The sequence below is a fragment of the Camelus dromedarius genome, chromosome 2 (assembly GCF_036321535.1).
Source record: "Camelus dromedarius isolate mCamDro1 chromosome 2, mCamDro1.pat, whole genome shotgun sequence".
In the NCBI taxonomy this organism is placed as follows: Eukaryota; Metazoa; Chordata; class Mammalia; order Artiodactyla; family Camelidae; genus Camelus; species Camelus dromedarius.
In genome coordinates, this window is record NC_087437.1 from 66,716,636 (window position 1) to 66,742,109 (window position 25,474).

The window sequence follows — 25,474 nt, forward strand, 5'->3', positions numbered from 1 at the left end:
TGAGTTTTCCAACTCTTCAAGTGCTGCTTGGTCTCTCCCCCAGATCCAGGTTGCTGTCACAACTGAGCTGTAACACGTTTTTTCTGCAACAGTAGTAGGATACAGTAAATAGAGTTTTGGAATTTGATAGCTGGAATTCTGTACATAAGGCCCAGAGAAGTGACTGATAGAGTGACGAGCTGAGTAAGTCACGGTGCCAGGAAGATGGTGTCTGGGAGACAGGATTAGATGGCAGTTCCCATTACAGCAGTTACTACATTGCATCACGATTTCCTATTTGCTTTGTGTCTCAGTAGCTTAACTTTGAGGTCAGAGACTATGTCTATTCATTTCTGTATCTCCATTACCTACAGTGGCTGGCACATAGGTTGTTGAATGATCCTCTGACTCCCCTGGCTTACTTTAATTTTTTTTTTTTTTTTGGCAGGGGGAGGGAGGTAATTAGGCTATTTATTTATTATTCATTTTCAGACAGGTACTGGGGATTGAACCCGGGACCTTGTGCATACTAAGCATACCCTCTACCACTTGAGCTATACCCTCCCTGCCACCTTCTTTTCCCACAACGGAAATACTCTCCCCTCCTCTGTGGTCTGCTTCTTTGAAGGGGCTCAGAGAAACACTAAACCAAAAGATGTGTGATTCACTTGGACCACTCTGTTTCACATACAGCTCACTCCTCCTTAGGATGTGCGTTTGCCACCAAAGTAAAGGCATCAGGGAAAAATTTCAGTGCAGTCACCACACTGTGCCTGGAACCACCATTATTCTACCTTCAGACCTTTTGCTGAGTTCTGCTCATAGAACCCAATAGCTTCTTCCTTCGTCATGAATTTTCTCCCAGGTGTTAGAAGGTTCCCTTTCCCTGCTAGGTTCATCAGGTACTGCCCTTGCTACATCTATTACACTTTATTATACTATATATGTCATAAACTGTTACCACAGGTAGGTAGAATGAATTTTGAGAGCTCCAAGGACCACTTCATTTACCCATCTCTCAAAGTGTAACTCAGTTTTCACCTCCATGAAGTTTCCATCTGCACCAGATATAAATTTCTTCTTCCTCTAACCTTCAAATTCACATTGTCTTTATAAATAATTGTACTTCTGATTAAGGCCTCCTATCTCCTTAATCACCCTCTGCCTATGAAGCCTCTCTTATTGTTGTTTACTTTATCATCTCAAATAGAGAGCTCTTTCATGCTAGCGAGCCTGTTGTAAACGTTTTTTTTTCTCCTACTGTTTGTGTACAGTAGATGCTCAAGAAGTATTTGATAAATATTAAATGAGTAATTTGTACCCTTCTGCTCCAACCACATCTTACCTCTGGATGCTATAGGGTTATCTTAAGTGATGACATCTTTATATGGATGAAAAGATGGGTTTTTAGATATCTGTCTATGTTCTTGTCCACAGCCAGTGCAAGGGTGAAGGGTAGGGAACTAGCCTCTTTGGAACTGACCCAAAGACACTCATGAAATTTTTTTCTCTTGGGAATCTTTGGCTGTGAGACAGAGCCCGGCAGTCTCTGAAACTGCTCACAGCAACATACTAGAGACAGTCCAAACTTTTATTGAGATTCCTGGAGCCGCCCTGCTTTCTACCCTTCCAGCTGCTACAAAATTTGTTTAGATTCTCTGAGCTGCCCTCACATTCTTCTAAAAAGTTCTTTTTGCTTAAACCAGCTAGAGGTGGTTTCTGTTCTTGGCACCTAGGAGAACCTGACATCAAGGTGGCACATTGCCAACATCACACAGATTATACTCCCCAGATAAAGAACGGAAAAGCATTACTTGTGTTACCCAAGTATCCCACTTCACTAAATAAACTCAGTTATTCTCTTTCCTCAAAGAAAAGTGTCGCTTTTAGCTGAAGAAGAAAGGGTAAGTTTGGGACCCAGCTAGTGTAACAACAAACAACCACCACCTTCAAGTTATGGAGATAAAAATTATTTTCAATACCATACATTTTACATATCATTACACACCATCTTCAGCATCTACACTGAGGTAAACAGATAAGTGTAAAATCTGAATAACATTTGCTATATTTAAATACAAAAAGATGCCCTTATTGATTCTTCAGAGGGCAGGTAAGAATTTGCATTGATCCAGTTCTTACAGTCTTGTCCAGTCCCCCTTGGAGCCAATGGCTGAGCAATCTATAAATAGGATCTAGTTAAGCCTACTGTCTCCATTCATCCATCCACACATCCATCCATCCACCTATCCTTCCAACATCCTTCTGTGCATCCTTCTGTGTGAGGCACTGTGCTGGGCAATGGAGATATCAGGATGAGTAAAACATGATTCTCACTCATCAAGAAGCTCACAGAATAGCAGGAGAAACAGTCAAATACAGTGCAATGTGATGACATATAATAGAGGAAATATAATGAGCAAAGTGTTATGATAGCCTCTAACTGCCAAGAGGAATGAAAACAAGGATTCTGAGAGAAGATGATGCTTGAGCTGGAACCTGAAGCAAAGTGGGAAACACTCCCAGGTAAACGCAGCTTCGGCTCCTAATCCAAAGGACAGAAAATTTTGCTCCTAGTTTAGTGAGAAGAAAATTAAAATAGAGTGGTAATCTCTCCGATGGCCTCCTATTGATAAGGCAAAACCACAGTACAACTCAGAAATCCAGACTGCTTATCGCCAGACTTATAGCACCAAAGGACATGGTCCCCATGGGTTTTTAATACTCAAATAAAAAATCCAACTTTAAACATCTGCCTTATTCCATGCAATGATCTTACCAGAAAGTCCTCTAAGAAGGTCCATAGGCTTAGAATTTTGTGAAAGGGAGTTTAAAAGGCCAAATACATATTTCACAAATGGAAGAAAGTCCCTGATTTTATATAACTGAATCTTACATTTACTAATTTTAAAACCAGTTAACACCAAAGAGTTCTTAAGAGGCAAAGGAAAAGAGCTGATTTCTCTGCGTGAAGTTTGTGCCTAAGGGATAAGGGCTGTTCTAAGTCATCAGACTATGTGGGTTTTAATCTAAATTGTTTTCTTCATTTTTTTACTACATTAGGGAGAACATCCTGAGAGATTAAACTACTATCCACGTGGCTTTTTCAAAAAGGGAAGAAAGGGAAAAGGAAGCACTCCAACACATGGATGTGCACTAAAACCAATAATTCCTATATAGATTAAGTGCTAAAGTTGAGTGCTCTAAACTCCTAACTTAACAGCATTTCACATATGAAGACTCCTTGAGACACCTGCAAGAGTGGATGGCTGCCAATTCATGGAGGAAAAATATTAAGGGTGTGTGAAGAATGAGGAAGAGTTGCTGTTTTATGCACAGTTCCTTTAAAGAGTAAGGACTACTTCCTAAATTCATTAAGAGGTTTTTATCTCTTTTTTGGAAACAGACTATAAAGAAGGGTGTGAAGGCACAAAAAGGGAACTTGAAATCCAATTGCAATAATTAATCATAAAATTGGCCCCTTTCTATGTGGCTTTATAGAAACCTCCTGAGTACTAAGGAGTTTATGCTTTACCAAAGAGAAATCCTATGTCACTGACGGCACAGCTACTGCTTCCTTAGACCTCTCAGGAAATAATCACCAAGTATTTTTCACAAACCCTACAGGGCTTTCTACATTAACATACAGCGACACAGATCAAGTGTAGCATAACTGCAGAATTGCGGTGATGAGTTGTACTAGTTCCAAATAATCGATTTTCTGCTCCAAACAACAGGACAAAGGGCATCATCCCATGAACACACTCAGTTTCACAGTGACGGACATACACATGTGGATGATCTGAGGCACAAGCTGTGATTAGTCCCAAGAAACTGAAAGGCAGAATTGGGTTCAAAACCCATATCTCATGATTTCTTGTCCTTATTCAGCCAAAGCATTGAGCCGCATCATATCTGTATTTAGATATATTTTGGATTTTTCTTGAAAGTTGCTCTTGGTTCGGCATGATAAGGAAAATCAGATATTTGACTTGGTAATAGTATCCAAGGATAGGTACCACACTCAGAGTAAGCTTCTGACTGCAGGACATCTGAGAGCCGCTGCCACGGAGAGGACTACAGTCCAATGATGACTACTAGAGTTCAGTTTTCAGAATTTTGGGGATAATCTGATCATAGCCTTTCCTTCTTGTAACGTTATAGGAGAGCAATTTAGAATATTCAGTCAACAGGTTCTCCCAGTAACAGGTGACATCATCCATCTGCAAGTGATTCATAATAAACTGGCTTCCCCTAGAAACAAGATTAATAAGATTTCAAGCATGGCATTTAATAATACTAGTAGCTTACGCTTGAGTGCTTACCTTGTGCCAAGCACTGCTCAGAGTTCTTTATGTAAATTAACTCTTTGATCCTCAAAACCAGCTCTACAGCCATCATAACCACACACAACCATTTGGCAAAGGACACTTTTTTTTTTCTTGAAAACAAATATGTAAACAGCCCATCCTCAGAAAAAGTACTTTAATTACTTCAAAGATTTCAGTCTAACTCTATAAAGAATGGGCGTGGGACATTTGTGAATGTGTGTTTTCGCCCAGGACAGCTTTAATTCTGATTATCTCTGTATAATGAGGATGAAATCCAGGTATCACCATGGTAACAACATTCATATGACTCAAGCTCAGACAAAACAGGGGTGATAAAATAAACTGGAAAAGGAAAAATGAATGGAACTTTACCTTTCAGCAATTTCTTGAGCTACATCATCATTTGCTTTTACAAACTGCAACAGCTCCCTAAAACGGAAAGAATTATTAGGCTCTGAAATACAGGCCAAGCTCATTAGTACTAAGTTAGAGGGATCATAGATGGATGTCTGTAGTTAACCTCTAGATATGTGGATGGTGGATATTTCTTTCTAAAGGCAATCTGTTATAGTTATGCAACATATTTGAGAAAATAGAGAAATATTCAATGATACACATCAAAAATCAATAGTGGAGAAAAACATTTCCCTCATATCTCCTGCTCTGGCCCCAGAAGAGGGCACTGGGCTCACATTTCTCGCCCTCTCCTCTTCCTAGCTCCTTCTTCAGGAGAGGAAATTTGCCTCAGGCTTCCCTGAGGTCAATCTTCATGCTCTATCTGAAATTCGCTTTGACCATATAACACAATCGAATATCCACCATCTTTGGACCTTGAGAGATTAGAGCTTTTTCACTGCATACTGTCTGAATGTTACATTTTGAATTGGCTTTAAAGCACTTTTAAAAATTAAATCCCACTCAGACTTACTGGATAACAATGCAATGTTATCTCTGAGAACTAAATGTAAAAAAAACCCCAAAGCTTTCAAAGGAAAAAGTCATTAGGAGTAAATGCCTTAAGTGGCTGGGGCCTTAGAGGCAGATTGAGGGAATCAGAAACTCTGCTTGGGGGAGAGCTGCTTACTGGACATTGGAGAGATCTGTTTTGACTGGGATATAGTGAACCCATGGCTTCAGCTGTGGATAGAAAAATTCCAGCCACTCATCACCAACATGGAAAACAAGTGAACCACACAGAAAGAGGTGTTTGAACCGGAAACTTGCAGCTACACCCCGGAAATTAAACAGATACCTGGAAAAGAAAGAGCAAAATATACTTGATAGTATATGCCTGTGTCACAAATATGCCCTTTTTTCTTTTTATTCCTGCTTCCCCTTCTTTCTTTTTATAACGTCTCTCCTTTCTTTGCGTTTTCAGCTTTCAAGGACACATCAGCATGTCTCTAGAGTTTCCATGAACTCCTTGCTTTTAAGGGTTAGAGTTTGCTCCTAGGAATGCCAGGGTGAGAAGGAAAAGAGGGCTACTTTCTCCAGGCAGAGACAGATCAGGCCAGCAGTTCAGAGCTGGATAGAGCAGACACCAGGCTCAGATGGAAACAATACCTCACCCTTTGCTACAAGTTTTTCTAGGCCTAAAGTCTCTCTAACTCATCATGGCCCCTCAAAGCCTTGTTTTTCCCATAAGGAACCCTGTCTGGTCAAAGCGTGCCCTGTTCCCTGTTCCCTCTTCCAAAGTCTAGAGAAGACAACCAGGCATACCTATCAACCTTCAAAGAAATGCCCTGTGTAAAAAAGCTATCTTAGCAAAGAATATTTCCTTTTCAGCATTTCTCATGCATGTACCCTTGTCTCCAACCAGAGTGGCTTCTACCCTGTGGTTCCCATTGTGCAGTGTAATCAGCACTCATCTCTCTGAATCCTCCCACTGCCCTCCTCCTGACCTGGTTTTACCTGTTCATCAAATTCTTAGTCCTGGCATTTAAATATAATATTTTAGTTACATATGCTTTATTCATGTTGTACCTTACACTGTTTTTTATTAACCTAATAAATACTCGTTCTAACTTCAGCTCTTGGCTGGGTGGGGTGTGGAGACAGGGAACCCCATCCCTTTGACAACAAGCATGCACACTCCATGGAAGCAGGGGCTGTGTTTCACTGTCTCTGCAGTTCCCACACAACTCAGGCCAGAACCCTGTGCACAGCAGGCTCTCAGTAAACAACAGCTAAATGAATTAATGTGACTTTCCTAAACCCCAGCTGGGCCCAAGTATTAAAGTTCTCACCCAAAGTGAAGCTATTCCAAAAGCAACAGGGAAACCAGGAGAGTCAGGAGTCCTGGAAATCTTACTTGTATTTGCAGTGATCCACAAGATGGACATCCTTAGCAGCTGGCTTTCCCAGGGTATCCTTTCAGTGACAAGGAAGTTATCAGTACCAGCAGTAGGAATATTTATTGAAGACCACTGTGCAGCAAGCATTGCTAAACATTTCATCAACGTGATCTCATTTACGTCTCATAATAAACAGACTGAGGAGGCATAATTATCCCATTATATATATATTATCCCATTATATATATAGATGAAGAAGCCAAAGATTTGAGAAGTCAGGAGACTTGTTCAGGGTCCCATGGCCGTAAATAGAAGAGCTTGGGTTCTAACCTGGCTCTGTCTGATTTTACAGTTTAAGCTCCCCCGGAGCCTGGTGGATCCTCCTCTGAACTCAGAGGTCACAGCCTTCAGCACATTTCCCTCCGTGGAAATTATACCACACAGGAGGTTATAAATGTGGCTGGAGGGCTTGCAGGTATAGCCCACACACAAATTTTGTTGAGCTTGCAAAGTATTTAAAAATAAATATTCAAACCACTGCCACCATTTATATAGGTGGTAGGATATTTCTTTCAAAAATCCAGATTTCCAACTTTTCTTGGGGGAAAAAAAAAGGAAGATTTGACAAACTGAGTTCCTATTCCATTGGCAGCAATGACTGGACCTTCGGCAGTCTCTCCTGCTGCACTACTGCAGACCTGGGGGCATCTGAGTTTGAGACCCCCATCCATATTCCAGTCACCTTAGCAGACAGTAAAACTTGACAAGGGGAACAAGTCTAGTTTGCTTTTGCTGCCTCCCATAGTAGATCCTGTGCTGAATGGTTACATTTTTCATCTTTCTATATTTTTTAATGAAGTTTCTTGTACCTCATTTGCTGTTTGAATAAAACTATCACATAATAAATATATGCATCTTTACTTAGTATTTCTTAGTTTCAGTTTTTCTGACAATAAGTTTAAACATTTTTCTCATATCACCCTCTTATGGTATATGGACATTTCAGATGAGGACACTGATGACTTCAAGTTCTTTGTATAAGGTAAGAAGTCACAAACTTAACAGGAGAGAGATGGACTCCAAACCAAAGAAGCAAGTCACTGCTGGTTTCACCTTGGAATCATATGGGGAGTTTTAAGCAAATAAAGATGCCTGTACTCCATCCCCAGAGATTCTGACTCATTTGATTCATTTTCATGCTCTCTGGTTAGGTTGTATAGTCAGAGTAGAGAACCACTGGTTTAAACCCAGGATTGGCAAATTTTCAGCCTACAGGCCAAATCAGCCCACTCCTTGTTTTTGTGTGCCACCTGTAAATCAGGATTATTTCTACCTTGCAAGTGGCTGGAAAAAAAATCCAAAGAAGAATATTTTATGACATGGGAAAATTAAATGAAATTCAAATTTCAGTGTCATAAATAAAGTTTTATTGGAACACAGCCACGCTTACTCCTTCACATATTGTCTATGGCTGCTTTCACGCTGCAACGGCAGAGCTGAGTAACTACAGCCCAGAGCTTAGGATCCGCAAAGCCTAAAATATTTACCATCTGGCCCTTTACATAGAAAATTCGTGACCTCTGGTTTAAGCCTTCATTGTATAAAATACTAGTCATAACATGGGCCAGAAAAGCAATGTGAGTTTGAAAAAGGATAATTTACATATATGCTAATTTTAGCCCATGGACCCTTCTCTGTATTCAACCCACCACCGAGAGGAAACCTAATCTGAAATTCTACCCAAGTGGCAATGTTCTTTAAATGAGAATGTTCACTGCTATAGTTCTATTCAGATGAATGGTGATTACTTTCATAGATTTCCAGGCTTGGTTTTTGGTGTATTCTGCATCAACAAGTTTGGGATTTTTCCGCGATAGAAGAATGAGAGGATCTCGTTCTGGACTTGTCCTACAAAAGAAACACATGACGTGAAACTATGGGTCCTACACCATAATACTGTTCCCAATCTCTGAAAGATAAGCAGTACTCGGACCCAATGCAATGACAGCAATGACTGTACACACAGACAGACAACTCACTGGTACTGTAACAGGAGAGGAGGGGATACTAGATCCTACTGCACCTAGGTGGTCCTGGGCTGTTCCCCACTTTACCCTTCAGGGATGGGGAATATTTGGCCCTTCCTTGCTTGCATCTAGTCTTTAAGATTATGTTGTTCTGGTCACTATGGCCATATCCCAGGAAATGATTTAGAAGGTTCATGCAGCCTCTAATCACTGGTACTCATAGCTGTGTGACTAGGTAATCGGCACTCGCCAAAATAGCTACATGACCTTTGTTGTATGTGCTCTGTAAAGTCCAGCAAAATATTTGAATTAAAAAGAAAACAAAAGGGCTCAAACACCTGAAAACTATATGTAGAAAAAGTCCTAGTTATGGTCCCAGTAGCAAATGGTCTTGACATCTGAGGGGTCAGGGACCCTCTGAGAATCCGTTGAGAATTGTGGACCCCCTCTATAGAAAAATGCACATATCCCCATAGAATTTCAAGGAAGTCCTAGAACCTTTAAGGCCACACATAGATTCCCAAGTTAAGAATCTGTGATCTGAAGATCTGAGAATCAAGAAGTTGGTAAGGAACCATAAGCAGTGGTTGTTGGGCTCATCTGCACCCTGAAGTCCACTGCCCAAGTGAAGAGAGGGTGTGACCTCTGACAAGGACGCACTGAGAAAACTGAAAAACTCTTCTCTCTTCAGCCTATTTGGTATTCATCTGTCCAACAGAAATTCCTTGTGCATCTACATGGCGGGAACTGTTCTCGGCACTGGGGAGAGGGAGCTGAACAACACAGACAGGGTCCTTCCACAGCCTTTTCCCTTTCCCTCTTTCTCTCTTTTTCCCTTGCTTCCCTCTTCCATTTTCACTGGTTTCAGTCTGTGCTTCCACCACTATTTGGCAGCCACACGGTCTGATGAAAAAGGCAGTGATGGTTCCTGCTCTGCTGTTAACTAGCAGTGACTATGGGCAAGATCATAAGCTACTCCTAGGAAACTGTAATCTCTAAGGTGAGGGAACCTCATGGTTCTGTTCAACATTATACAGTCAAAGTCCATCACACTCATGGCACTTTGTAAATATCTGTTGAATGACTGGACAGATGAACTTTATTCCTTTGAATTTCAGTTCAACTAAGAGTGATTTGGGGCAAATAATTTGAGTTCTTCTCTAGTCTAACATCCTGTGATTTTATGTTTATTTCTTAGTTATCTTAGCTTTCTCTTTGAACTAGAGTTCTTCACGCCCTCAAAATTACTTATAGTTTACGTACTAGCTAGAAGGATATCGTTTGTAAAATGTCAGAAAATATAATCACCTTGATCCTCGGAAGTATGCTGTGGAATTTTTCTTTTTCCATGGCCACTGGGCTGCTGACCTAAAAACAGACTTAATTAGTTTCTATGTTTCTTCCTTAACTATATAAGGAGGTGTTTGAACCATTAAGATTAGTTGAGACCTTCACATTTTTAAAAAAGTCTGATCTAGGCTACTCAAAAGAAAAAGCTCTAAATAACATTATGTTCCCTTTTGTTATTACTTCATTTCTCTGGAGATGCTAGCTAGCTGTATCTACAAATCTACTGTTCAGTTAATAAAGTACCAATATTGAAAGACACGTTCCCACAACTAAATGATATGTTTAGCTCTATTTAATTCAATACAGTGAGGATTTCTTCCCCACTTTGAGTGCTATCGATAAAATTAATAGGCAAAGACAACTGCAGAAAATATCAGAAACTGAATTAAAGGCAAGAAAACAGATCATTCCTGACTTCATGTTTTAGATGCATAAGATTAGTTTGATTTTGCAAAGCACCCTGGTATTCTCGAAACTTTACTAAGTGCTCCATAAATACAAAGTCCTTGAAACTCAAGTCTCAGTGCCCATCACCACGACCAGCTTTCCTTGCTGAAACTGCTGAAACTCACAGATGCATCATTCTCAACTCACTTCATAGGAAACTTGCACAGAAGTTTGTGCAGCATCTTCCTCTGAAAAAGGAGGGAGTTGGACTGAACTGGAGGTAATGAGGGACTGATGAGCATTTGTTCTAATGCAGAGACCCAGGACAGAAACTTTTCAGGTAGAGGTACTTTTCAGATACACTTAGTGGCACGGTACTCCTTTTCTTTCAGGTGAAACCACTGCTCCATATTTTCCTGGCTTATCTTCTATTCCTTTCTTGCTGGATTATCTTTACCTGATTCTCTAGTCCAGCTATTTCTCACTCTGTCCCATACTCCCTCCCACCAAAATATAAACACTATAGCACTGGAGTTTTTTTGTTTGTTTTATGGTTTTTTATTTGCTTTATTTTTAATGAAAAAATGATATATGTTTATTATATAAAATTCGAATGGAAAAGCATAAAATAATAGTAAAAAAAATCATCTGGAATCCCCCCACCTATAGACAACCACTTTTAACAGTTTAACACTTCAATGGGGGAGGGTATAGCTCAAGTGGTAGAGTGCATGATTAGCATGCATGAGGTTCTGGGTTCAATCCCCAGTACCTCTCCTAAGAACAAATAAATAAATCTAATTACCTCCCCCCACCAAAAAATAAAGTATAAGAAATTTAAATAATTTTTAATTTAAATAATTAAAAATTTTAATAATTTAAAAAGGAAAAAAAAGTCAAAACAAAACAGAACAAAACAATTTAATGTTTCAGTGAAGAACTTTCTTCCAACCATCTCTCCACAGGACTGGTTCTCAACTGTGAATTCTGCAGGTGATTTTGCCCCTCTCTCCCAGGGGACATCTGGCCATGTTTGGAGACATTTTTGATTGTCACTACTGGGGGACTGCTACTGGCAGTTAGCGAGCAAAGGCCAGGGATACTGCTAGACATCCAACAGTGCATGGGACAGCCCCCTACTACAAAGAATGACCTAGTCCCAAAAGTCAAAAGTACCAAGACTGAGAAACCTAGCTCTGTATAACAGAGATCATACCATCCGTGCTGCTAGGTAACATTCTCGCTGGGACATACTATAGATAATAATAAGAGCCAGCACCTATATAGCACTTACTGTGTTCCAGGCACAGTTCTCAGTGCTTTATATACCTACTAACTCATTCTCACAACCTTATAAGGTGGGTTTTGTTAGTCCTGCTTTACCGCGGAGGCCCTTGAGAGGCTAAGCAATTTGCCCGGAGTCACACAGCCAAGAAGAGCCAGACTTTGAACCCAGAGTCCCTGTTGTTAAGCCCTATACTACCTCTACTTTCCACTAATGCACAGTATTCCATTTTATAGCCAGCTTATAATTCACTTCCTTCCTTATTGGTGGACTTTTAGGTAGTTTTTTACTTTTTGCCTTAAAAAAACAACACTGTAGTGAATATCCTTGTACATACATCTTTGCATACTTATCTAATTAACTTCTCAGGATAAAGTCTAGAAGTAAAATGGCTGGCTTAAATGATATACCCATTTTACATTTTGACATATATTGCCAAACTACTCAACAAAGAAATATGTCAATTTATACTGAAATGTTGAGTATAAATTTCCTTGGTACCTGGGAAAGCTGCACTTAATATACTCAGACTTGAACAAAGAGTCATCTCTATTTTTTCCTCTCCCTCATTCTTCCTACCCAACTCCCAGCCCTCAAAAGACCCATGTTAGGACTTTGTCTCCAGGCAAGTACTAACAGCGGCCACCACAGCTTGGTGCTGCCCCCAGCCCTCTTTTATAATCCCACCCCTCCAACAACAGTAGAGTGAATTCTTTAAATCTACAGGGACACTGAAGTCTTCTACAGAGTGAAAAGTAAGTCAATGGGGGACAGACTTCCAAAAGATTATAAAAACAGAAAAATGCAGGCAGACATCAAGGCAGATAATCGAGCAGATTACTAAAGTTTCAAGGTAAGAAATGAAATCACAGGGACAGTGATTCTGCATGGAGGGCTCTAAAAAATCAAACAGCAACTCTGTAATCATGAATAAATTCAACTGAAGAATAAATGGTGAAGGTATCAAAAGAAACACATATTCACATATGATTAGATTTTAAAACATATTCTATCTCCCTTATGAAAACGAATATGTGTATGTATATGCAAGACTGAGACACTGTGCTGTACACCAGAAATTGACACATTTTAACTGACTGTACTTCAATTTAAAAAAAAATTCTATCTCCCTAAAAATTGCTTATTGATTTATAAGGGTCAAAATAGTAACTACACAGTGGAGAAACTTGATAGAACACCATGGCCAAGTGATCAAAATTAGCATCTCTAATGAGAGGCAGATGGACACAAAATCACTTGTGTAGGCAATTCAAGCCAGCAATGCATAAACTGAATTTAACCATGAGGAAATAGACAAAACCATACTGCAGAACATTCTATAAAAAAAAGGGGCCTATATCCTTCAAAATGTCAATGTCATGAAGAGAAAGACAGACTGAAGAGCTGTTACAGATTAAAGGAGATTAAAGAGACACGAGGACTAAATGGAACACGTGATGCTGGAATGAATCCTGTACTGGAGGGGGGATGTACCTTATAGGGCATGACTGGGACGATTAAGTGTTGAATTGATATTGTTTCCTGTGTTTGATAATTGCAGCGTGGTTATAAAAGAGAACACTCTTGCTCTTAAGAAATACACACTAAAGTATTAAGGGGTACGGGGTTATAAGATAAACAACATACTCTCAAGTAGTCCAGAAAATAAGAAATTATGCATACATTACATATGCAGCCTAAATGTCCATCAAAGGACATAAGGTAGTAAATTGTTATCCGATGGAATACCATGCAACTGTTTAAAACAATAAGGTCATTTCATATGTACTGACATCGAGAGATTTCTAAGACACTGATAAGTGGGGAAAAGTTACCTAGGTTAAACATATTTATAAATTTTTATAAGTATGTATAGGTTTCCCAAGCAGAAAAAAAGCTGTTTTTAAAGATTTTAAAAACAAAGTAGATATATAGCAGGTGGGAAAAGACCTACAAAAAGAAGGAAGGGTGTGAAAAGGGTATTTGCAAATACCTTAAAAAAAAAAAAAAGGATTAGAAAACTAAGGCCAAGAATAACTTGGAGAAAAAAGTTAAAAGACATTTTTATTTTTTCTTCTCTCAAAATTATGTTCAAAATCAAAAGCTACATAAGAAATAGTGGTCTCAATGTCTGGAGAACACAGGTATCGTTAACCAGTAAAGTGGAGAGGATAATGCACTTAGAAACCTGGACTTCAGGCCTAAATTGGTTCCTGACCTTGACCAACTAAGTCACTTAATTTCTCTGGGCCTTCACTCCCTCGTCCCTGAAATAAAGAATTGGACAAGAACAATTTCCAATTCTAGCTCTGTAAAGTATGGGACCAAATTTTCTTAAAAAAATAATTTCCCAATTATACCTACTGAATAATAGACTTGCTTCTTTACCCCGTGGGTACAGCTGCCACTGAGGACCCTGGCCCTATGTTTCTCCAGAGAGAGGATGTTCTCTTCAGCCCATTTAAATCTCCAGCCACACTTAGTACAGGTGATAGATATGTGTGGAAATAAAGTTGAATTAAATGATTGCTTTCTCTACATGTGAGAGAAGGCCTAGAAAGACTGTGTTTCTAGAAGTGTACTAACCAGGTACCAATGCTGTTTGAATCGTTAATGAACATGTCACTAGGTAAGAAATACCTCCAGTTTGATGACCCAGACAATCTGCATTCTGAAATGATGGCAGTATATAGTCAACAGGCCAAGGCAGGTTTCAGTTGTGAATCAGAGAGGATCTGGAATAAACTTGCACTTGAGATGCCTATGTGACACTTAAGCCCAGCCCAGCCACGCCTAAAGGACTTAGCTCTTCATTTAAGTACATGTATATTCCTCCAAGTAATTTTCTATCTTACCCTACAATAGGGTCATTGATTTTTTTCCCCCTAATTATAAAAGTAATTCACTCTTATTTAGAGAATGTTAAAAGTATAGTAAAATTTAAAGAAGAAAAGAAAAGGCTTCTATAATCCCTCCCACAGAAGCCCTACTGACACTTTAGGGTAGGAAGGTTCTTTTGCTCTTTCTCTCTATATATGTAAATATTTTTATACACATACAGCACTGCTTATGCTATAAAGATTTTTTGTCTTTTATTTTTAACTTAACAGTTAGTTATTTTAAAGAAAATAATTGTTTATACTGTTTGTTTCAAGACAACTCACAAAAGAAGGATAAATAAAACCTCTCTAAAGGACCTACCTTAACAGATCTTCTCTGAAGAGGTCCCACCGTCCAAGACCAGTAGGATAAATTGGCCAAACAGCAGGTCCTCCTTCCCAAAATGTCCAAGCAGGATACATGATATCATGGTACTCTGATGTCTTCAACAGAAACAGAGAGGTTATTCTAAATCAGTCTTAGAGCAGAGGAAGAAGCAGCAGACTGCACTCATGCCACAGGATCTGTTACATTGCCTACTATTACATTGCCAAAGATACATTTTCTCTAGTCTGCAAAGTCTAGACTCTAGACATTAAAAGGCAAAAATGACCATGGATTAAAATTCATGAGCTCAATGAATCCCAGAGTATGATATCACACTAAAGGTCAACTTTCCCAGTTTCCCAAAGTTCTGCTTTTCTAGAGGACATACATTGTTGGAGTTTTTAGTTTAAGGAAATACACCCATTTCTGAATGATCACATAGCTCTCTCATCTTTTAACTGATATTACACTTGGAATGTATACAGTCTTACCAGTTCTGGGTTATTTCCTAAATGGGTCTTTTAAGAGCAAGACTTAGGAAATACAGTGTAATGGTTAAGAGTGTGGGTTCTTGAGAAAGATCATCTGACTCTACCTCTTTCCAACTCTAAGCAAGTTACTTAATCTTTCTATGCCTCAGTTTCCTTCTCTTTGTAACAGGAGAAATAATAATGTTGATAATATCTAATAAGCTTGTTTCGACTATTGAATGAGTTAGTATATGTAAAAGCTTAGAACAGTGTCTGACATACAGTAAATACTCAATAAGGGTGAGTATTAACTAACACTGTGGCACTGCTGAGCTTACACCGGTTGATCAATAAATTCTAAGTTATTTTTTGGTTATTTCTCTTTTTTTGATCAGGGTCAAAGTGGTGATGGGTAGAATGAGGGAAAGGGGTGTTATCCCACATCTTTTGAAAAAAGTTTGAAACCATTTGTTCCCTATTTATGGTTACTTCTGTTAAAATTCTGGCCACTGGCAAACCTCTAAGTCTACCATTTCTTCCATTGGAATTACATAAGTAATATGCTGTTTGCCTTCTTTCAAATATTTTAAAAATGGCATATGATTCATCAAGTACCTCAGGCATAACAGCTGCTCAAAAGAAGATGCACAATTATTATACAGTTGACAGACCAAAATCCCTCCCTTGGAAACTAGGAGTCACTGGTTTAAAAAAAAAAGGGAGGGAAGTAAAGATGAAAGGAAAGTTAGTATACAGAGGGTCATACTTTATTATCCACAGAAAAATAGATATCAACAAACACAAAGTCCTTACTGACTTACATGGGAGCCTCTATTTGTTCTTCTGGGAGACTTTCATGACAAACAACGGAACCAAGCACTTTTGAGAAATGAGGTTAACCATGGGAAATGCAACACAAATGTGGCCTCAGCCCACTTGCAACACAGGAAATAAACAAGTCTAGAGAGAAAGTAAACTGTGATAAAGAAAAAGTAGGGATAAAAAGTCCCTCTGCTTTGGAGAAATCAAATCAGAAATGGAGTTCCTTTTCTCAAAGTCCATAGGGTTTTCCTAAACCTACTCTTCTCCCATAGAATCTTCCATCCACTCTCTTCCAGCCTCCTATGCCCCCAAATGCTCTCCTGTTTAATCTTAAGGGAATGAAGGCCCATCCCTGCCAATACACCATTTGTGTGAACCTGAGCACTACGATAATAACTGTCCTGAGTTCTCCAAACCCACAAGTTAGTACTCCTAGTACTCCTATCCGTCCCTAACTAGATGCAAAGATCATCCCCTCACATGCCTTTCTCGGGCATCTCAGGCCTGTCCCCTCAATGCACTGCTTGGGTGCAAATGGTGTGGGGTTATCTAGGACCTTCAGTCTTGCTGTTAGCCACGCTGGAACGCTGGCGTACAGTGGCAGAACAGATAATACCTAACACTATGGCTGATATACACATTGTAGCAGCTCAACAAGTATCTCTGAATGCAGGTGTTCCCTGACTTCAAGCCCATGAGCTTTCCTGGGCCACTGTCTCCCATGCTCTGTACAATCTCTGAACCCCATCTCCAATGTCCTACGGGTTCCTCAGGCCTCTCTCATTCCCTACCCTCCATCCCAGCCCTGTACACGCTTATGCTTTCATACTCATGTTACTTACAGGTCCTCATCCCTGTCTACTCAGTGTTATTGCTCTACTGCTGTGAAATTAACAGGGACACAGACCCACTCCTGGACCTGAGGCCTCATTGTCACTACTACCCATCAGATGGCCATAGGACAGTCATCTCCTGCTTATACGCTAGAGGACCACCCTCCGTCCCTCATATGGCTCTTCCTGTACTTACCTTACTGAAGGAGAAGACTGGAATGGCAGGCTCCATCCATTTAGGAACCTGAGGATAATCTCGTACATTGATCACCATCTCCATGTCAGGGAGGCGCCCAATAACTTCCAAAATAAAGTGTTCAACACCACTACACCTGTCAACCAGAAATACCACAACTTCACCAGAGCAGTGCCTGCTCCAGGGCAAGGCAGGGTCCCACTGACCCTCTCAAAGTAAGACAAGCCAGTGTTCAGATCATCAGCCTCCTGCAAAGTCTTCTGAAAGCAAGGCTTCTGAAAGGACTGCTCTACCCTTTCATTGTGCAAGTAATCTTTCGAGCAAAGCTGCTTCAGCTTACAATACTTAATTAACTTTCCAACAAGATCATCCTTTTTGCTAAGTTATTGCTACTCCTACTACTTCCTCTTCTTTATTCATTTCCAGTTTTTTCTTTATTTCTCCTACATGGAATAGTTTAATTAGTAAGCAAGATACAAATTTTGACAGGAACTAGAAAAGCCAATTTTCTTAATTGTGTCCCTTGGGCTTTGCTTCTCACAGAGACATTTCTATTTCCACCATAATTAAGTCTCATAGTTTATGAGGAAAGATAAGAAACCTTTCATTACCTTCAACCTGAATACAGAATACTATCAAAATCAGTTTTGCAAGCCAGAAGGTGTGTTATGTACATAATCACAAAGATTATAATACAGCTTTCTGACTAACTTCCTGGGAATCCTCAGAGGATTTCTGGAAAGAAAGAGAGGATACACTGACAGCTTAGCTTTCTCACCCCATTCTTTGAGGTCCTGACCAGCACTATACTAGGGGCAACACTCTAATGCTGGACCAAATTTTCTGGCAGCATGAAAATGGCTGATTTAAAATATTGATTTATATACAGGATGATAATTGCAAAAAATACCATTGGTTCATAAACATATTAAAAGCTGGTCAACTGTACTACTAATAAAGAAGTGCCAAAGAAGCCAAACTTGTAAAAGCAGAGAATAAAATGGCGGTTACCAGGAGCTGGGGGTCAGTGGGTGGGGATCAGGACAGATGTTGTTTAAGGGTATAAACTTACAATGAGTAGTAAGTGCTAGAGATCTAATGCACAGTGTAATGAATACAGACAACAGCATGGTATTATAATCATCAAACTTTCTATGAGTCTAGAACTGAATCACTCCTACTACTAAAAAGAGAGGATAATTAATTATGTAACATGATAGAGGTGCTAATTATTGCTACAATGGCAATCATATGAAAATAAATGTATCAAATTAACATATTGTACCTCTTAAATTTACAGATTATATGTCAAATATATTTCAATAAAAATAAAGTATCACCAAGACAAAAGAAAAATTCTAGTGAAGGTGGATGCCAGTTTTCATCTATCAGATTGTCAAAGATGCAAGAGTCTGATGATGACTCTTGTGTTGGTGAGGGTGTGAGGTCTATTCTGAGCATGTGATACAAGGGTGGTGGAAGTGTAAATAGGTACAGCCTCTCTGGAGAACAATTTGTTTCTATTTATCAAGACTTTAAAAACACATTAATTGGCCTATTAATTTTAATTCTAGGAGTTAAGCCTGCATGTATATTCATACGAGTGCTCAAAGGTGTTAAGTACAAGGACATTCACTGCAGCATAGTTTACATTAGTCAAAAACCAAAGCGCAGTGGTGGGGAATAATTTAAGTGTCCATTGATAGAGGACTGAATAAAGAAATCCATACAATGGCTTTTTATGCAACTATTAAAGGGTTCTGTATGTAATCCTACGGAACAATTTCAAAATCTACTGTCACATGGAAAAGAAAAGTTGGTTGCAGAACAGAAGATAAAGTGTGTTCTAGCTTGTCGATGAATCTAGGTAACTGTATATGCAGAGACTACTTCTGGCAGGATATACAAGAAACTTGTAGTTGTCTCTTGAGAGGAGGACTCAAGGACTAGTGGTTTGGGGGGTCTAAGGTGGTAGAGAAGCTTCCTTTGCACATGTTTTTGAGTTATCCAAATATTTTACCACGTGTATGGAGCACTCCTTTGATACTAAAAGAAAACAACTAATTAAAAAGTTAAAAAATATATTATTGTAGTATATTTATATATAACAGCTAAAACATGTTATTTTCTTTCACATTCAGCTTTTACAATAGCCTTCTCTCACATATTATATGATTGCATTTATATAAAACTCTAGGAAATAATCGGTTATGAGGGAAAGCATATCAGTGGATGCCTGAGGACGGGGGTGGGAGGAAGGCATGGCAGGGATGAGGGGAGAGAGGGACTACAATGAAGCACAAGGTAACTTTGGGTAGTGACAGATGTGTTCATTTTCTTGGTATATATATACATTAAAACTTGTCAAATTGTACACTATAAATATGTGCAGTTTATGTCAACCATACCTCACTATGGCAATTATTTTTTAAAAATACCATTATTCTCCATCTTTGAAAGATGTGTCTCCAGTGTTAATTAGACAGTGTTCCAGTTTCTCAGCAAAATCTCTCAGCTTATCCTTGAAATGTTGAGTTTGTATTTTTATTTTGTTCAGAACTGAAATTTTTTTAAATGGAAGGACTGGGGATTGAACCCAAGATCTTGAGCATGCTAAGCATGCACTCTACCACCAAGCTATTCCCCCCTGCTACCTTGAAACTGAATTTTTTAAATGTCATAGAAATTTCTCAAACTTGGTAAAAGTATCTAGACCTAGAAAGATACAATTTTTTGCCAGATGGGAATCTGAGGTATTATACAACTGTGTCCATTTCATTAAGGACACTGGTTCTGAATATTTCATTTTATTTCTTTTTTGTTCAACTCTGTTTTCCTTAGTTGTTTATGTAGTTGGCATAGGGAACTTTCAATGCATAAGAATTGCAGAGTATTTTATTGTCAATGAAAGGTCCTATGTTCTCTTAAGGACATTTCTAAAGAGCTTATGATTTTGACCAAAATGCTCTGAGGTCTGGAGTAAGAGCTATGTGTCTTCTGGAAACTTTGAGAGTACTATTTAATTTGATCTGGAGATGGTCAGCTAACTATTAAACACTGGGTAAGCTTTCAAAGTCCAGTAATATCCATATTCATATTTTCTTTCTCATTTGTAGAAATCAGAAATTCTTTCATGCTCATAATTTGTACTTAAAGTCTCTATTATTGTCCCAAGTAACGAAACAAATGTTTGCTTAAAATACCTCAATGGTTTTCCCCACTACCACCTTATTTGACCCCTGACACTTGATAACCAAAATTGTGATCACCTCAGAGTAGTGGAATGTTAAGTGATCTTTTTGGTTGTTGTTGTTTTTACGTATTTTTGACAATGAAAATATATTAATTTGTAATGAAGTTGTTATTAAAAACAAACAATATAAATCCTTTTGTCCAAATGGATGCATGCTTTTTGCAATACTGCTCATTTATTTTACTTTTAATGACATAATATTGTTTAGAGAAAAGATCTTAGTAAGGGAAAACCTGGCCTCTACATTTTGTAGTTTGTGATTTTGTAAAGATTTGAGTTTTTTTAAAAAAGACTCCTAAAAGGAAAGTTTATCATTTGTTGTATATAATGCTGCCTAAGGCCAGCTTCCAGGCTCAGTCCGTGACCCTCTCTGCTCCCCGCAGCCCTCAGCCCACCGATAGGCGACCCCAGCTCTCACACCTAAAGTCCTGGTTGGTGTAGCTTCGTAATCTGCAGCCCCAGTTACTTCCCTTGCCTTTCCGCCACCTTTCTTTGAATGCTCGGTATGGAGAACAATAGTTGGCCCTCTGACAGACAGTCAGTCAATGCTTCTCGTCCTGCTTCAGCCCAGCTCACTCATGCTAGGTCTCATCAGCCTGTGTCCTGCAGCTACTCTATTTGGGAAAGGAGGAGAAGGGGCAGATCCAAAGCCAGTACAACCAGTGCTGTGCCCAAGCCTTACAAAGAGAGAGGAGACAGGCTTTGATAGAGGAGAAAGGAGGACATGAGTTGGCAAGAGAAATTCTCAGGCAAGAAGAAGAACTTGTCACTATTTTGTAGTCCTGAAATGTGATGGAGGATTCACCTGTCTGTCCCTTTAATTGGATTCTCTACAGGAAGAGTATCACGTAAGCCCATATGTAATAAGGTCAGAAGATTCATGTACCTTATAGCTCTTACCTTGAGGGGAACATGCAGTCATTTTCTCGGTATAATCTGTTCTTGATGATCTGATAGTGGGTCCCTAGTTTCCGGCTGACTACCTCCGCCATCATCTTCCTGGAGATACCTCCTCGGAAAGGAGTCAGATCCTCTTCCATGACACTGGAAAGAATGGGAATTGTCAAGGAAAGCAGGCCAAGAAAGTGGTACCATTCCACCTACTTCCTATCTGTGGGTTTAGGTTTAGTATTAGAGGACAGAGTAAGCTAAGGGAAAGAATAGCGGGCAGGAATGAGCAACTTTTTCCCTGAAAGTAACACAGGTGATCTAAAATATCAACAACAACAAAGTCACAAAAAGGGAAAAGCAAGTCAATTTCCCTTCTTCCTCCTTCCATCTGGATTGCCCCTCCCTTCCCTGATGCATATTCTTCCTTTATTACTCAGACTACACCCATGTCCTCCCAGTCAAAGCAGTCCCACTGGCCCCCTTTCTCTAAATCCCACAGAAGGTACGGTTCATGCCTGACACTGTGTGATTCCATGTTCTGGACCCTACCACCCCACATACTCTGGCAGCATGTATGACTGACAGCAGTAACCAGAAATTACACTGTTTCACATCCCTTTTAAAGTTCAGTACACAGCAAGTTTTCAGTAAGTATCATACGCATCAGGTGAAGTTTTTGAGGAGTCACAGGATAACATAATGAAGAGTTAAAGGACCCTGTTATTTAGCTGATGAGGAATCTGACACCCAGAGAAGTTAAGTGGCTTGGATCTGGGACTAGAACCCAGGGCTGACTTCAGAGTACTCTTCCTACCATACCACATTCCAGTCCTAATTTGCATATTTTACCCCAAAAGGTAAAGACCCCGTTCTTGTCATACCCAAAAATAAGTTTACAGTCCGAAACGGTGCATCGTGTAGTGAAAGATTTTAAAAGATTTATTTAAACAAGGAAAAGTACACGTCCAAGAATAGGAGGCAGGCTGATCCAAGGGAGGAAAAGCAGCAGTTTTTGTCTCCCCTTTCTCTTATATCCCAGCTTAGAGGTGGTCTCGAGTGATTGACGGCTCCTCCCTGGAACGCTTAGTCATGTTTGGCCCCTCTGCGCATGACCTTATCCATGGTGAATACAGAAAAACCCATACGGGGGGTGCCTAAACTGCAATGTTAATTATAAAACAATGAACATTGGGTCATGTCCAGTTTAGTCCTTTATGCCACTGCACTGTCATGGCTGTCGGGTTTTAACTGTTTTTTTGCTGGCACTCACTTAGAAGAAGTAAAGTCCCTTTATGCTGGAGGTGGGCATAATGCCATTTTCCAGACCATCCTCCCTTTCCTCCACCTGTCTGCCTGGTGCCTCCACATACCTAACTACCTAACACATACATTAAAGATAACCAACAGGAAACTTCTGATTCGATTCATTTAAATTCATTCCTTCAACAACATTTATTGAGTACTGACTGACAGCCAGCACCAAGGATACAACAGTGAATAAGACATAGGCCTGGACCTCAAGAAGCATTCTGTCCCATGGGGAAATCAGACAAGTACATACACTAACATGTAATCCTGAGACCATCTGGCCTCTCCTATTCCAGGGCATTTTAATCCTCTAGAAGTAAGAAAACTACCTCAGGGACCCTGTTTGCTCTCAAAACATGTTTGGCTCTCTGACCACTGCAACCAAGGTCTCTCAGGGATCTTAGGGGATTTCCTCCGGACAAGATTTAAATTCTTAAAGACATATCAAAGAAAAGAACTCACCCATGGTAGCAGCTGCAGTTTTGACTTGAACATGGTTCATAATTCTCCAAAGCCCTGTTAATTTGGTCAATAAATACTTTCCATTTTGAACCTTCAAAAAGTGAAGTAAATGAAGGTTAACAAAATATCCCCGAGCACTCTTATTTGCTAGCAGCAGGCAGGCAGAACCAACAGAAGGCAGAAACTTTTAGACAGCCGCTTCCCAACCCACCGGTGGAAACAAGCCGCCAGAAAGGATTCATTCTACAGCTCCCCAGCATTCATGTCAAGTCTGCTCCTCTACTCAGGCTGCCAGGTAGCCAAGAAATGGGAAAATTTCCAAGCTTAATGCCTGGAACTCAGAAGGTTATGGATAAACTGGTGAGTGACACGGATTCTCATCTTTTGCTAATCAAACTGAGTCCCATAAAGAGGATAGATTAAAACCCCCAGACATTAACCCTCCTTTCACTTCTTGCAATGGACTAAGACACCCCCCACCCCCGACACACACACACTCACACACGACACACGAATTATCCGCTAGTGTGTGTGTTAGGAGGTGCGGGGTAGCAGAGCTTGGGCCATACCTGCTATGAGTGAACAGGGGCATCCCCTCCCCTCCCCACTATCACTCTGAATTCGGAGGATGGGTTACTATCCAGGGTCCTGGGCAGGAGAAGCAGCGCCAGACACCCAGATATTCTCTCCGCTCCGAGGCGCCCCCGTGTCCCCTGCCCTACTCTGAGCCGCAGCGGCCACTGCCCGAGCCCGCCGCCAGCCGCACTGGGGAGCAAGGGGGGCGGGAGCGCGCCTCGGGACCCGGCCAGACACCGAGCCCCAGCGGCGGGCTCGGCCCTGCCCGGAGCCCACCTGACTCCTTCTGGCGGCCCGGCACTGGGGGCAGGAGTAGCACCAGCAGCCACAACCCAAGCTGAGAACGCTCCCACCGCTGCATCGCCAGCCGACCCACTGCGGAGTCCCGCTGCGGCGCGGGCGGAAGCGCAGCCCCGCACAAAGATGGCCGTGGAGCCGCACCACGTGGGCAGAGGGCCGCCCCGCGCGCCTCCGGGCCTCCGGGTCTCCCTGGGAAGGCGGCGCCGGGAAGCTGGGCACCCACCGCGCAGTAAACCAACGCCAAAGGCGGGGCGGACAGGCCGCAGCTGTCCTGCGCGTTTGATTAGGGCTGAGCCATATAATTAGCTGCTTCATGTTCAAGTGTGGTGAAGGGTTCAAAATGCATCTCCCTCTCTCCCTCACCGCCTCAGATTCCAGGAGAGGATGAATAAATGGTATCCCCTAGGAAAATATGTCTAATATGGCACTTCCTTACATTCTATAACGTCTTGAAAACTTATTCTCTGTAGCCAAAAAAACTGAAGGTCAGAGAAACTAGGTTTCTTGACCACAGCTTCAGAATCTCAAACTACTTCTTAATAGCATAGATTTGTGGAGCACCTTAACGTGTACAGCACTGTTAGACCCTAAAGGGTTGCAAATAGTATAGGATACATCTCGTTGTAAGGGGAATTTGTAGCAGTTGAAGTGGATTAGACATTGGAAAAAATCAGTGGGTGATGTTATACTGTGCAGTATAGGTGTATATATAGCTATATATAGGTATCTACAGGAAAGTGTAGGTCTATCACTATATGTGATCATACAAGAATTTATCTATTGTCTAAAATATGCATGATGACACCCTACGCTCTCTGGAAATACATGGAATTACAAGATGAGATCTGTGCCCTGGAGTTTAGAACTAGTGGGAAGAAAAATACGCTTCCCCAGAGATAATTTACAACTTAAGGCAACACTGAAATGCTACCGGTTTCAGTGGAGGCAAAGATCAACATGAACTGCAGAAAGGGATAGGATAGGTGTATTCCAGGCTGAAGAAAAGGAGATGTTGCAGTGAAGGAATATGGCGCTGGAGATGCTGAAAAGAGGGAAGCCATAATCTGCAGGTGGGAGTAGACTCTAGGTTGATAGTAGTAGAGGATTTAGGATGCATGTTGAGGAATGATGGAAGATAAAATAATGTTGATTAGTTATGAATGGGGTATGCAATTCATTTTGGGTGAGTAGGAAAGAGGAGAAAATGGATCCCTAACAATATCTTACAAGACTTCTTTAGGAATCCAAATGAAAACTTGAGTCAGTTTCTTCTACTTCCAGGAAGGTGTGCAATACTTCAAAATGAATAGTTCATCAAAGGCACATAATTAAGGCAGTGTACTCATAGATTAACACCACATTAACCCTCACTTTCAAAGTTAGTTCAAAATGAATATAGTGGAGAACAATTATAAAAACTTTAATGAAAGAGTTCATTTTCCGTAATTACAGTTTTCTGTGATCTGAAGAAAATGGAATCACCTTGTGTTAAAATGTCTTTGA

The 25,474-nt window shown here is 40.3% G+C and overlaps 1 protein-coding gene across 2 annotated transcripts; it reads right to left on the reverse strand.

Moving 5' to 3' along the window:
* Positions 1-1,933: 1,933 nt before the first annotated feature.
* POGLUT1 (protein O-glucosyltransferase 1) lies at positions 1,934-24,103 on the reverse strand. 2 transcript variants are annotated; one of them, XM_031455309.2, is made up of 11 exons: positions 23,948-24,103; positions 23,096-23,186; positions 21,335-21,478; positions 17,182-17,317; positions 14,855-14,976; positions 9,940-9,999; positions 8,413-8,512; positions 6,622-6,680; positions 5,395-5,562; positions 4,683-4,739; positions 1,934-4,233 (listed from the first exon to the last, which is right to left on the reverse strand). In XM_031455309.2, exons 1-11 carry the CDS (start codon positions 24,030-24,032, stop codon positions 4,077-4,079), a joined length of 1,179 nt encoding a protein of 392 aa, XP_031311169.1. In that variant the 5' UTR covers positions 24,033-24,103; the 3' UTR covers positions 1,934-4,076. The 2 variants fall into 2 exon arrangements, with proteins under 2 accessions (XP_031311169.1, XP_064350993.1); XM_064494923.1 differs by lacking the exon at positions 6,622-6,680 and having other exon boundaries at positions 5,395-5,447.
* Positions 24,104-25,474: the final 1,371 nt, after the last annotated feature.